This window comes from Talpa occidentalis, unplaced genomic scaffold (genome assembly GCF_014898055.3).
Source record: "Talpa occidentalis isolate TD23 unplaced genomic scaffold, MPIMG_talOcc4v2.1 talOcc4.17, whole genome shotgun sequence".
NCBI lineage: Eukaryota > Metazoa > Chordata > Mammalia > Eulipotyphla > Talpidae > Talpa > Talpa occidentalis.
In genome coordinates this window covers 685,430-698,962 of record NW_023601754.1, presented here as the reverse complement: position 1 = coordinate 698,962, position 13,533 = coordinate 685,430, and the positions used below count along the sequence as shown (strand labels likewise).

General features: G+C 61.4%; 1 protein-coding gene across 1 annotated transcript in view; it reads left to right on the top strand.

Annotated features, from left to right (window-relative positions):
* Nucleotides 1-13,126, top strand: part of BANP (BTG3 associated nuclear protein) — a 38,892-nt gene extending 25,766 nt beyond the window's left edge. Inside the window, exons 10-13 of the mRNA XM_037515757.2 lie at nucleotides 174-236; nucleotides 596-634; nucleotides 9,961-10,104; nucleotides 12,624-13,126. Coding sequence (XP_037371654.1) covers nucleotides 174-236; nucleotides 596-634; nucleotides 9,961-10,104; nucleotides 12,624-12,695 — 318 coding nt within the window. The 3' untranslated portion in view covers nucleotides 12,696-13,126. The remainder of the gene's footprint in view (nucleotides 1-173; nucleotides 237-595; nucleotides 635-9,960; nucleotides 10,105-12,623) is intronic.
* Nucleotides 13,127-13,533: the final 407 nt, after the last annotated feature.

Here is a 13,533-nt window from a genome sequence, read left to right as displayed (position 1 = left end):
GATTTCATGCGGCTACTTCCTACACAGCTACGTGGCACTTGCCAGGGTTCAGGTGTCTTTCCTTGAACTCAGAGTCGGCAGTCAGGAATATTTTGCAAAGTGTTTCTTGTTTTGCCTGGCTTTGATTTTCTTCTGATGCTTCTTGGTGTCTTCTCTCGCTGCGGATCCCACAGGGCCACCTCCACATCGCCCAGGTGCCGCAGGGGGAGCAGGTGCAGATCACGCAGGACAGCGAGGTGAGTGGTGGCCACCACAACCCGGGCCCCTCTGCGGTGGGCTCCCTCACCTGGTTCCTGTGAATGTCGTGCACAGCTGGGGGTCCCCAGACGACGTGGGCATTCTCACTTGGGGTTGGAGGTGGCGGCCGTCATGGTGGGTCTTTGATTTATCTACATTAACAAAAAAAAGGCGCATAAATTCTGCTTGAAGGTTCTGTTCAGGAGTTTTATTGCTCGAGGGGTTGAATTTTCGTAGAATTGGTGTGACCGGTCTGGCTGGCTATTAAGAAACAGCTCAGGAACGCTCCTGCCTCTGTCTGAATCTGCCTTGAAGTGGTTTTGGTCCTTGATCGCGCCTTTCTTCGTCCATTTTGCAGGGTAATCTACAGATACACCATGTTGGACAGGACGGGCAGGTAAGCACTCACCTGCCCTCGCTCCCTGCGCCCTGCCGGGACCTTCTGCTGGCCAGATCTGCCGCTGCCCTGGGGGGAGGCAGGGAGTGAGAGGGGGGCATGTTGTTACCAGCCTCCCCGGGGGAGGTGGAGGTGTGGGTAGCATCACTGCAGGGTTCACGTGGCTCCTTGGCTCACACATGCAGTCCCCCCCATCTCCCAGTTTTCCATAAGTTCCCATTAGCGTTGCTGGTGCCCATGTAGGTGCCGATAGATCCAGGGGGTTTCCGCCTCAGCGCTAAGGGGTGTGCATCACTGTTTAGCTCCAGCCATTGCCCTCCGATCTGTGGCCCAGAAAGTAACCAGCACCGCTCCTGAGCATGCTGGTGGGTCCCAGAGTGACATCCTCGCTGCAGAAAAGGGGGCTCCAGGGCTGGCGTGCTCTTCAGGATGGAGGGAAATGCCTGGCGAATTTGAGGGTTTACGCTGGCATGTCATTTTGAAGGGTCTCTATCCAAGAGGCATCGATAACACATGAATGATTATTTATGAAGCGTAAACACAGAGCTCATTTATCATAATGACGCTGTTCTCAGAACCAAGTGCTTAATCACCCTTGAAGCCCTTGTTGCCAGGACAGACACGGGCGACACCTGGAGAGTGTGTGTGGAAGGACAGTTACACTGCGGGTTTTCTCTCGCATCCTCGGCTCCAGGGATGGTGTCGCACACCTTAGAGCATTTCTTAAAGGGATGTGTCTTCCTTCAGATGTTTCATGTTAAACGTAACAGGATTTTAGTCAGAGTCTTGGAATAGTACGTGTGTACGAACAACATAACCACCCTGGAAATGCGTCAAAGGCCAAGGAAGTGCAAAATTGAAAAAATCCACGTCTGTTTTCTCGTCATCCTGCGGTGACAGGGCCTTAGTGGCCGGTTGGGGGTGTGGAGAGGGCCCTACCCATCGTAGAGCAGAGAGCAGCCTGTGAAACGGGGGGAGCTGGACACTTGTGTCCATGACAGTGGTGGTGCCAGAGCCCCATCCTCCACACAGGCACGCGCACACGCACCCCCGTGCACACAGGAGCGGGCTCACAGCACAGCAGCCTGGCTGCCACTCGCCAGTCAGTTGTCTGCTCCCGTTCTCTTTCCCTCACTCGCGGATACGTGTCAGGACACAGCCCGTGATGTCCAGCCCGCAGCCTGACACGTGGGCCAGACCGCTGTGCCCGCGTCTTCCTTAAGAGCCTGCGGGTCTAGGCGGTTGTGGTTTTACGGCGTGACGTGTGTAAACATTAAATGTCTTGTCTGATGAGTGAGGTGACGGGGAAGACGAGCGGCTGGTGCAGAGCTCCATGGTCGCATTAGCGAGACTTTTAAAAACCATATTCGAGCCGAAGACGAGTGATGAGTGAGGACCTCCTCCTTCGCACGCCTGTCCGGCCCTGCGCCCGGGTTGGGGCCTGAGGCCTGTGTGTGGCTTGAGCGTCACACCGGCTCCCTGAGCGCTGGGCCTGCCGTGCTGCAGGTTCTGGGGCCCGGGGGGGAGTCCACACCTCAGCCTCCGGTGCTGGCGTGGAGCCCTTGTGGGGGTTTGGGGAGATAGAAACTCTGTCCTGGAGGCGTCTGCTTGGTGCCCGTGGTCCACACAGCCGTGCTCTGGGAGGAGGGTGGCGCGTTGCCTGACCACGGGGGCCGGTCCTTGGGGAGCTGGTAACAGCAGGGTCTTGGGTGCTGGGAGGTGCACTGCCTTTAATGGCAGTGATGGGCGGTGTGTGAAGAGGGTGGGTTCCCCCTGCGCCCAGAGGTGATGTCTGAGCTGGCTGAGCAGCCTCAGAAACTGCTCATGGAGATGGGGGGAGGGGGCGACCCTTTAGTTTTACTGTGACGTTGGGAGAGCACGTACAAGCGCTGCGCTTGCAGCATTGATTAAGAGGTAGCATTTTCCTTGTCAAAATTATTGTCTCAAACGAACCTTTTAACAAAAGCAGATCACGTGAGCCAGTCGAGGTTGAAGCAGTTCAGGTTTGAAATTTAAATTTTGTAAAGTAAATTGATTACTTTTTGAAGAAATTCCAGGCGTGCTGTCAGCGTGTGCTGGTAATCTTAGGGAGCTGGTAACGGTGGGGGCTTGGGTGCCAGGGCACTGGGCGCGTGTCACCGGGAAGCGCACTGCACACAGCTCAGCGCGGAGGTGGGAGGTGGGGCGCCTGGAGGGTGGGGGTGCAGCGTGAGCTTTAACTAGGAAACTCCGGCCACGTTTCTTACCAAATATTGTTCAGTGGACAAAATCTGGTCCAGGCTGCGTTTCTGTGCATTTCAGGGAGTCTTGTTCCTTTCCTGGAACCGGGCCGTGGGGTCTGGCCCCGTGCAGCCAGCAAAGGCCCTGGAGGCTTAGCGGGAAGGCCGGGCTGCTGTCCAGTAAGGTAACCGCTCTGGCCACTGGCTCCCTGGCCCTCATACATGGAAAATGCTGGGAGAGGGTATGAGTGTTTTCACCCTGGCAAGTCCGTTTTTAAAAGGATAATACAGGCAGGGAACTTGGCCCAAGTGTGTGTGCTAATGAAGAATGACGTGAAAACGTGGCTGGGAGCGGCCCTTGACTTCCCCTGGACTGTGCCCGTGCCCTGTAACACGCACTTCTCCTTTGCTGAACCTGCTGTGTAGCCTGTAAACCTGAGGCCTGGGCACGCGGCCTTCTCATTCACCTTCCAGGGGTCTCGGTGCTGGGGGCCGGCTCTTCCAGACCCTGCTATGCTCCGGGGCGGCGTGGAGACGCTGGCTTGGCGTGGGCAGAGGGGGGTCACTAACATCGTACACCGGCACCCTGCTTGGGCCCGGGGCGGAGGCCCACGAGCCGTGTGTGGTGCTGCCTCCAAGGCGGCTTTTGCCTTGGGAAAGCAGGGCATCGGATCAAGGGGATCTCTGAACCCCTTTTCAGTGTTTCATTTTTTTTTTTTAAGAATTATTCCTTTATTGGAAGATTTTTATTTTATTTTATTTGTTTTTGTGCAGAAGATCTGGGGTATAGTCCAGAGGTACGGGGCATGAGAGGATCCCCTAGACACAGAGTGGGGCGCAGAACAGGTGAATCTACTGAGATACACTGCTGAGGGGAGCAGCGGGGAGACAGGAGAGGTCTGCTGCGCCATGTGGGTCAGCTCCCTAACCAGGGATTGAACTCAGGCCACAGAGGTGACAGTGCTGAGACTTAACCCCTAGGTGACCAGGGAAGCCCCCCCTTTTAACTTTTAAAAATTTGTATTTGAGACTGAAAAATGGAGGCTGCCACAAACCATCTTCACAAAGCATAGCCCGTGAACGCTGTCACCTATATGCCAGCGGCCCTTGCTGCTAGGCAGCTTGGGAAGCTTCGCTTGGGACTCAGACCTGCATCTGCCAGGACTCCCCTTAGGAAGGTGGGCCAGGGGGCATCCGGGGCCTGGGGTGACTGACAGCCTGGCTTGGACTATCCTGCCACACTCAGGAGCTAGTTAAGCCCAGCTGCATGCAGCCCCGTCTCCGGGTTACGGAGTCTGGAAATCTGTGTGGCTGTCTCTGTCCTCTGCCTTGTGGCATTTTGGTGTGGGTCAGGATATGACCCAGCAAGGTGCCCACCCGTGGGGTCCCGGCTCCTGTGTGCTACTCTGATGTCTGGGTGGGAACAGCAATGGCACATCCCAGCCCATCCCAGAGTGCTGCTCTCTGCCCAGGTGACAGCACACCCTCGCTGCCTCACAGCTGTGTCGTGTCCACAGGGTGTCTGCTTAACTTGGCCAACGCCCCAGTTCCTGTGATGTGCCAAAATGCTGTTGTGAGGATGCTTTCACATGCTGCGGCCGTGCCCCTGACCGAGCCGTGGGCCTGGGGCTGGCAGAAGCCAACACTGTGTCTTAGGGGACCAGCCCTCAGGAAGGCGAGGGGAGCTCTTGGGTCACCTATGGCTGCAGTGGTTGGCTGTGAGCTTGTTACGACACTCGTTCACCTTGAATGATCGATCTTAGGTAGAAACGCCAGGAAGTCCACGTGCGGACACGCAGCTGAGACAGCAGGACATGCCTTTGCTGGGCTGCTGCCAGCTTGGGTGTGCTCGAGGCCGCGGTCACCTGAGCGTGACTTTCCAGGGGCATCTGGTCAGCTGGAGGAACGAATCGCTGGCTCAGTTCAGACCACGGTGCAGTTACCCACCAGCACTGCGGTCCCGATACCGCATGGAGGGGCGCCCTGAGCAGTGCAGGAGAGGAGGCAAGAAAAGGGACATCTGCTCTGATGCAGCGTCAGTGCCGAGTCACGGTTTGCGCCTTCCAGCTGGCTGCGCCCAGCTGCGGGGTCGGCATGGCCTCCCGACGGAGGCGTGGCCCCGGCGCCACCCTCCATGCACTGTGCAGGCTGGCGTCCGGCGATAACATCCAAACTGGACGCCCAGTGACTCGCCTCAGTGTGCTGGGACGGACTGCCTGGGTCTCTGCGCTAGAGGTGACCGTGTTCTGGGGGTTGAGATGGCACGGGCGTGGGATGTGTTGTCTTAATTTGCGGGTGACGACGGCCCCTCCAGGCAGGCCGTCCGCGGGAGAGGACGGGCGTGTGGGCTGGGCATCGGGCCCTCTGCCGGCTGAGCACTCAGTCACCTTGGCAGGGCTGTGAATCCTTATGTTTTGGGTTCGTTCCAGATATTTCAGGCAAGATTCGACTGGGATAAATGCAGCCACAATGCCGTTGAGTGTCACTCTGCTTTTGAGACACGTCCTCTGGACGGCTGCTTCGAGCATTTTGAGTCCCAGTGGAACCAAGTGAGTAGACGTCTCCGTTTAGTAATCTAGGTGGACACAGCGGAACGAGAAGTTTCCGTGTCCGTGAAACTGGGCCGAGTCTAGTTCTGAAACTGCCTTAGAACCAGCCGTGAACGAGCCAGGGCTCGGCATGCATAGGTCCTGATGGCCGGGGTTCCGTGCGCATGTGTGAGGCCAGATGTGTTTGTTGCGTTGAGTCCAGTGGTGGTGAGCTGCAGGCACCAGCAGCCTTGGCAGCAGGCGTAATATGCCCAGGGAGTCTGCACGCCAGGGTGCGTCCTCCGCTCCCGGTCGCCTCTTGCTGTTGGCTGTGTCACACGCCTCCTTCCTGTGTGCAGTGCTTACACCGACGGCCTTTGTTTGCCGGGCGGGGTGGGGGGACTGTTCTGCTCCACGTGGCGTTGCTGGGGCTCCGGGTGGCCTGGGCACCCAGCGGGCTGGCCCGTGCCGTGTCTCCACAGCAGTCTCCGGCACCGAGCTTTCCCGTGTGGGCATTCCTGCGGCCTGGGCCACGGCATGGTGTTCGGGCTCCAGGAGGGCCTGTCCCGGGGTTAGGGAGCGCAGGCTGGGCACGCTGCAGGACCCGGGAGACAGCGTAGGATGTCCGCGCTGGAGGCTGGAGTTGGGAAGGCAGCGGTGGGGCTGGACATATGTCGCTCGGCCTCTGAGCCCCATGTGTCTTGACTCAGAGTCCCTCTAAGGCAGAGCCTATGCCAAACACAGGCCTGGGGCCCCAAGGGCACACCTGGGCATGTGTGCCTGCAGGCAGTGGGGGCTACTGGGGAGAGGGGTGGAAGTGCCGGCGTGTCCTCACAGGGTGTTCGTAGTGGCTCGGGTCTACCAACCCTGCGCCGACCCCTCCCCCCCGCCCTGCACCTGCTCCTGTCTGTGACCCGCCCACTGCGAGACCCCGCGGGACATGTTCCTGGGCTGATGTGGCGGCCAGGCTGGCGATGCCGTCATGCTGCGGCCCTTGTGTTGGGCAAGAAGGCAGGCTTGGCACCAGTTCCCCTGGGTCCGGAAGCCCCAGCCCGCATCGGGCTTCTGGGGCACCAGACCCACCCCCAGGGGTGGCGTGATCTGTGTTCTCTGCCTCCTTTGCCAGCCTATTGCGTGTTTGTGGGAGGCGAACATGTAGGAGAAATCAGCCAGAGCGCTTGCCCTACTGTCCGCATGTGGGCGAGGGGGGAGGTGCTCTGGGCGTGGGGTGTGCTGTGCTGGCACAGTTCCGCCTCCTGGCCAGGCTGAGGCGCTCAGGCGAGGACCAGCGAGCGCACCGTCAGCTTCACGCCAGGCTGTTGCTGGGCGATGTGGTGTCTGCTGAGGTACTGGGCGGGGGCGGGGGCGGGGGCTGCTCCCTCTCCTGGCTGGGAGCTGAGAGGGTCCAGATGCATGGGAAGTCTTTAAAGACCTCGTTTCCTCGCGTTGCTTAGATCATGAGCTGTGGAGCTGCTGGCGCTGTCGCGTTGGGGTGCGCGCCCACAGTGGGTGGACCTGCTGTGTGCCTTCATGGTTGTCGTGGCACCTAGAGCGTGACTGAAAGTTCATCAGCGTCTATGGACCAAACAACGGCGCCTGGAGAGAATGTGCATTCTGCGGCCCTGAGCACGTGTGTGTGCGTGTGTGTGAGTGACGCGGCACCAAGCAGAGCAGCAGGGCGCCCAGGCCATTCTGTGTGTGTGGGGCGGCTGCCCCAGGCCCGCGGGCCACAGCGGGCTCTTCTCCAGGCCTTGACTGTCTGTCCCCCGCTGGCGCTCGTAGCCCAGCCAGAGAAAAATCTCAGCATGAATCTTACAGGTAGCGTGCGGGAGGGGTGTGCGCGGCCGTCTCCTGTCGCCCAGTGTCGCTGCAGGGAACCCGTGGTAGGCAGCTGCCCACTGTCACTTCCCTTCTGGTGAAATCGTCGCTTGAGAACACACAGCCCGGCCTGAGGCACCACCTGTCCCGGCCCCCGTGCCCCGTGTGCTCTCGCAGCGCCTGTCCTCGCCCAGGGAGATCCCCGCTGTCCATGCCAGACGCCCCGTTCTGAGGGCGGTGCTCCTCGGAGAGCAGAGCGGCTCGGCGGGGTTTGGCAGCGGAAGCCTGCAGGTGGGGTGCTGTGGCCGCAGGCGCAGGGGAGCCCCGCCCGGTGGGCCCCGTCCTGCAGGCGGGTGTTGGTGGGAAGGGAGCCTGGGTCACGGCCAGCCGCGGACATCGCCCCGGACCTCACGTTGACCGGGCTCTGAGAGCCAGGCAGCGACGCCTGTAAGTGGCCTGTAGCGCCCAGCGCCCCTCTCCCCCCGCCGCGAGGGGCTTCCTGATACGGACAGAGGCGTCAGGGTCTGCAGAACAGTGTTCCCGGGGCAGGCGAGAACCTTTCTGGGAGGTTTTTGGCCCCTGAGCTGAGCTCCCCGAGGCCCCTGCATCGGAGAGTCTGCCCCTGAGGGACAGAAAGCCCCCTGCCGCCAGGAGGCCATGGCCATGAGGAGGCCGGGCAGGCGGTGGCTTCGTTTCCCTCGTCACTCTGAGGAGAAAGTACTTGTGAAGTCAAGTGAGACTTTCGAGGCCTCGCCCACATCATTGGCCGTGCTCAGCTCCGCTCCTTGCAGCGCCTCGGGCCCACTCAGGTGCAGCCCCGGGCGGTGGCAGCAGCCCTGAAAGCCTCTTGTGTCCACACCATTTCTCCAGTATGGCTTGCGGTCCGGAGCAGAGACGGCGCCTCCAGGCCCTGCGCCCTTGCAGGCACGGCCACTGCTCACGTGGGACAACGTGGTGCTGGTGGTCCGGCCACCGAGAGGCCTGTCGGGGGTGGCCCAGGCCATCCCGCAGGCTGCATGCCACATGAGCCTTGTTCTCCCGGGCGGTCCTCTGCGGGCGCCCTTGGCCGCCCACCTCCCTTGGTGGGGCTGCAGGGCGCAGGGCTGTGCCACAGCCCTCATTCCTCTGACTCCCTCCGCCGGGAGCCCGCAGCATCCCCCCCACCGCCCCGAGCTGCAGCTCGAGCCCCATTTCTGTGGAAACGGTTGTTTCTGTGGTGGACTCACCTCCACCCCCACCACCCACCTGTCCTGCCCTTGGTCTCCCTGGTTAGCCCGAGGTGCAGTGGCCCTGCACAGCCCGCGCCTGCGTCCTTCCCCTGCTGAGCCCCCCTGAACCTCTCAGTCGCGTGGTGCCCAGCGACCGCTCCCAGGAAGCAGTGGGGCTGGGGTGAGGGCGGGGTGGCTGCTCCCCAGGCCATCCCGTGGCTAGATGGGTGTGGGCCAGGCTCCGCAGGATGTGGCCTGGCCACCGTCTCCTGCCCGTGTGCCAGGCGGGAAGCTAGGCCGGAGGTGACGGGTGGGCCGGGTTTCACGCTCCGAAGGGAGACCCAGCCCAGTGGCCTAAGGGTAGGCCCTGCAGGCCTCTGGCAAGGGAGGGGCGAGTGTGCTGGGCCTGTGGACAGAGTTGTCTAGAAGTTACCCGTGGTTTCTCGTGGGAGCAGAAATGCGCGCTCCCCTGCCTTGCCTGGCAGTGCCGTGTGGCCTGGGTGTCCTCGCCAGCCCAGGGCCCCAGCCCGGCGGTGGCCCCGCATCAGGCGCCCCCTCGCCCGCGTCACAGTCCGGCAGGTTTCTCTCTCCAGGGGCTTCGCGTCAGCTCCCCGTGGTCTCGCTCGTCACAGCAAAGCAGTTTCCGGAAACGGTTCACAGTTCTCGTTGGCCCGTTAGGTCCCAAAGGAAGGACTTTCCTTGTGAGGCAGGGCCGCGGGGGGCTGTGGGGCAGCTGTGTCCGGTGCTTCTGCTGTGGCGCAGAAGGAATGGCCAGGTTCCGCCGGCATCCGGTGGCGTTCTTCCAGTGAGACAGCCTCTCCCGCGGGCGGATCCGCCGCCAAAGAGCAGAACCCTTGCTCTTCCGCAACGGGCCTGCGGCCGCGAAGCCACCGGACTCCCGCAGACCAGGCCTGCGGCTGTGGTGCTGGTTTTACCCCCCAGAACTCTGGTGTGGTGACGGCGTGGGGGTGTGGGTTTCCCGTCGTGCTCTCTTGTCACCATGAATCGCTCTGGATTTGTTCTTTTTCTCACCGTCAAAAACGTGAAACTGTCCTTAGCCCAGGACTCTGCAGACCAGGCCGTGGGGCGGTCAAAGCCACTGGCTCGTGCCGAGGGTGCGTGTCCTGCACAGGGCGTGCGCGGCGGCACTGAGAACCGTGTTGGCGTGCAGGCCTCTCTGAGTTCAGGCCGGAGGCTGGGCTGCCTGGGTGGAGCCGACTGGGTTGTCACTCTGCCTTCTGAGGTGTGGGGGGGGGGCTTCTCCCCAGGGGTCCTGCAGGGACCGGGCAGTGTGCGGCGCCTCTGTGTCAGCTCTCGGGGCCCCTTGGCACTCCAGGTCAGGCTCCTGGGTGCCCAGACGTGCCGCCTGCGTGTCAGCTAAGGGGTGACGTGCAGATGAGACAAACAACCCGTAGCACCCACATGCGCCCCACAAATGTGTGTGTAGCCGCCTCCTCGCCTCAGAAGTGCAGCGCAGGGGTCCCGGTGCCCCACACTCGCCAGAGCAGAGCCCCCTTGCCGCTGCGCCACTGACGCCCTGCCTTCTCTTCCAGGTGCTGCAGGGGGCCCAGCTGATTGCCGTGGCCTCTTCTGACCCTGCGGCCACAGGTGTGGACGGGTCACCGCTCCAGGGCAGCGACATCCAGGTCCAGTACGTCCAGCTGGCGCCAGTGACTGACCACACCGCTGCGGCTCAGGTGGGTGCTCCTGCCAATGGGCCTGGGCCTCTGCTTCTGCAGCATGGGCCTCAGCCCAGGTCTTGCCGCTCCTGGCATGCTCCTGCAGGAGTTGGTCACCACAGCGAGCCTGTGCTTTGGACACAGGCACTCGTTCTGGGCAGGTGTCTAGGTGCCTGGAGGTGGGAAGGTGAGGGCGAGGTCCTGGCACAAGCACCAGCGTTACCCTGACTCTTGTCTCTGGCAAATGTTGTGATTCAGTCCTGCGTTGGGGGCTGTGGAGACAGGGATCCCGGTTTACCTGCGGCCTCAAGCCTTGCCTGGGCTGCTGTAGAAGGACCTGGCCTCTGAGCGGCCCCTCTGCAGTGGGAAGAAGGCCCTGCCACTGTGGTGCACTATGGGGCGTGCCGCTGCCCCGCAGAGCCCACCCCGTCACTGGCGTTGCTGGGCCATGTTCCCCCTGAGCCCTGCCCGCACTGCCAGCATCAGTGTTTCTCCCGGAGCACTGGAAAGCCTGGCCTCTAGCTCCTTTGGGCGCTTTCTAGAATGTCAGATGACAGGATGCTTCTTCAGGAGTGTGAGGTGTCTGGGCAGCTTGCGCAGGTGCTGGCTGAGAGCATCGTGATCTCTCACTTCAGGGCCCCCTCCCTGTCCCAGGTCTGGGGGACTGTTGTGCAGGGCCCCATGCTAGTGTGGACAGCCTGGCAGCTTATGCCCCTCCGGGGGCCGGCAGCGTCCATTCTGACTGACTGGCAGTGTTGACAACACTGCCTCTGAGGTCTGGGCCTGGCCCTGCTTTGTGGACGTCACTCAGGCCAGTCCTGGGAGGCAGGATGCACGTCCTCGTAGGAGCACCCCGAAGCTCTGGCTCCTCTGCTGCAGGGCAGGCCTGGTGCCCACACTCCCAGGTGCTTAGACCAGGTGCTATGAGCTCGGTCACCCCCCGGCCCCCTCACAGATCCTGACGTTGAGCTCTGCCTGCGTTAGCTCTGCTCAGTGTCCTGTCAGGCCGTCTCCGTCCACACCCTCAGGTCTCAGGGAACTGTTAATCAGGACGTACGCCTTCGACCGGGTGAGCAGATCTGTGCTGACCGGGCATTTGCCGCAGAGCCCAGCTGGCCGGGACTGGGCCTTCAGCTCATCGGGCGGCCCCAAGGCAGGGCCAGCACCTCCCCTTCCACTCCTGTTCTGCTGGTGGGCTGCTCCTCGGATGCCTCCTGCAGACAGCATCTGCAGAGACCCAGCTGAGGGACCAAGTCCACTGCTCGGGGCGCGTCGGCTTTATTAGACGGCTCCTGTGGGCCTCATGCGCCAGGCAGAGGAGGGCCCTGAGGGGTTGCAGAGTAGGGTGAAGGAGGGTGGGGCCCCGTCATCCAGGCCTGGCACCTTCCCTCAGGCCAGCAGGTCGGTCCTGCTGGTGACCCGGGTGCCACCTCTAGACTGATGTGGGTGGGTTTAGAGCCACACTCTGGGGAGAGGCTGAAACTGCAGCAGGAGTTAAGTCTGGGGCCTGATTTTTCTGTTTTTAGGGACTCCCCTCCCCTTCGAGCACTGCTCAGCCTGAGGGGGCTCCCAGCTCCTGCTACTCCCGGCCCTGTGGTGTCGGACACGGCTCTCGCATCTGACAGCCCCACCGCCGGCACCTTGGGGCCCCAGTCATCACGCTCAAGCCCACTTGCCTTTTCCAGCTGTGCGGGGCTTCCCCACCCCTGCAGTCTGGGTCACGGTGACCCCTTTCTTGACCCCCGCCCTTCCTCTCACAGGCTGCAGCCAGTGCCTGTGCCAAGCCCTTCATCAAAACAGAAGGCCCTGCTTTTCAGGACGTGCTGTTGAAAGCTGCTCGTGTGTGTGTTCTGAAGTGCGGCCTTCAACTAAGCCAGGCCGCAGCCCCTGCCCCCCGGCCTGTCTTCCTGCCCTTCTGCCCTGGCCGGCCTCTGCAGCTGCTTTTCCTGCCTGGGGAGCCAGGGAGCCCTCCTCGGAGGGGCCATCTTCATGATGGCATCTTTGACCTAGAGGTTAAGGGAGTCTGTAAAATAAACCCCCCGACGATCTCCATCTGGGAGCTCACTCTGCAGGGTTGAGGTGGATTATTCCAAGTTTGTATTGTCCCTATGCTTATGTTCAAACCGCAGTCATGCTTTTAAAATCGTTCAGATGTCTGACTTGTGGGTTAGAGGTTAGGTTGTAGGGGGGCTGGGGTAGCTGCCACTAAAGTACCTCATGGGAACATTAGAACAGTTTTACCAGAGGCCAAGTGGTAGCTGACATTCTGGGTACACGTCGGGTCGAGGGCGCTCCCCGGTGACAAGCAGGGCTGGGTGCAGAGGCGGACAGGCTGCTGCGCTGTGTGTGTGTGGGTGGGTGCGGTGCGACCAGGGGAGCAGAGTGGGAGTCGTTGCACGTGAGCACAGGCCCACGGAGCACCCCCAGCTCAGGGTGTGTCTTAATTGGCGCTTGACGCCGGTGTCTCCTGGCTGCCTCGCGGCCTGTGCCCTCCCGGGCAGGGATGTCTGTCGAGCCGTCCTCTCTCCCTCTTGCAGACGGCTGAGACCCTGCAGCCCGCCCTGCAGCCCGAGATGCAGCTTGAGCACGGCGCCATCCAGATCCAGTGAGTCGGACGCACCTCTGTTCCCGTGCACCGGGCCTGGCCCGCGGGTGGCGCGGGCAGATGCGGACAAGAGCCCGTCGCCCGCCCGGCCGGAGCTCCCCCAGCCCCCGCGCGGCGTCCAGCGGGTGGGGAGGCACAGCGCGGCGGCCTCCAGGATCCACAGAGTATCAGGAACTATCATATTTTTCTCTGTTTAAACAGCTTTTTAAAATTAGCTTTGTTGTTTATAACAAAAAAGAAAACTGAAAAAAAAGTGGATTGCCGGAAGCCTTTTGCCGTGAGCTCTGGTCAGTGTCGTGAAAATAGGTGTTTGCAAAAGACGACTAACGATTTTGATGGAAATATTGCTTACCTACTTTTCTAGGGGAAATGCTCTCAGACACTGTAATTACACATTTTTAATGAAATAAAATGTATTTATGAGCACTGCAGCAGCGTCCGCGTTGTTTCCTCTTAAGAGATGCCTTACGTGGGGCTGGGGTGTCCCCTGAGGGCCCTTCAGCGGGGCCAGTGGGGGCTGTGGGATCCTTTCCTGCCAAAGACTGTGGCTCCGTGTCATTGCGGGTCACGGGGGCGCCGTGCCAGCTCTGCCGTCCATGCCCAGACGCGGCCCAGACGTGTCAGCCGTGGGGCGCTTGTCTCTGACCCCCCTTTCGACAGCGGCAGCTCCGGGCCTCACAGAGAAAGTTGTGTGCACTCGCACGCACCTTACGTTTTAAAAGCTGTGGCAGGTGAGGCGGTGAGCAGAGGTCCTGCAGAGCTGCTTGGCCCGCCCGCGGCCGTCTTAGCTGTTACACTACGGGGGGACGGCCGTGAAACTCCCACATCCAAACTCTTCACTG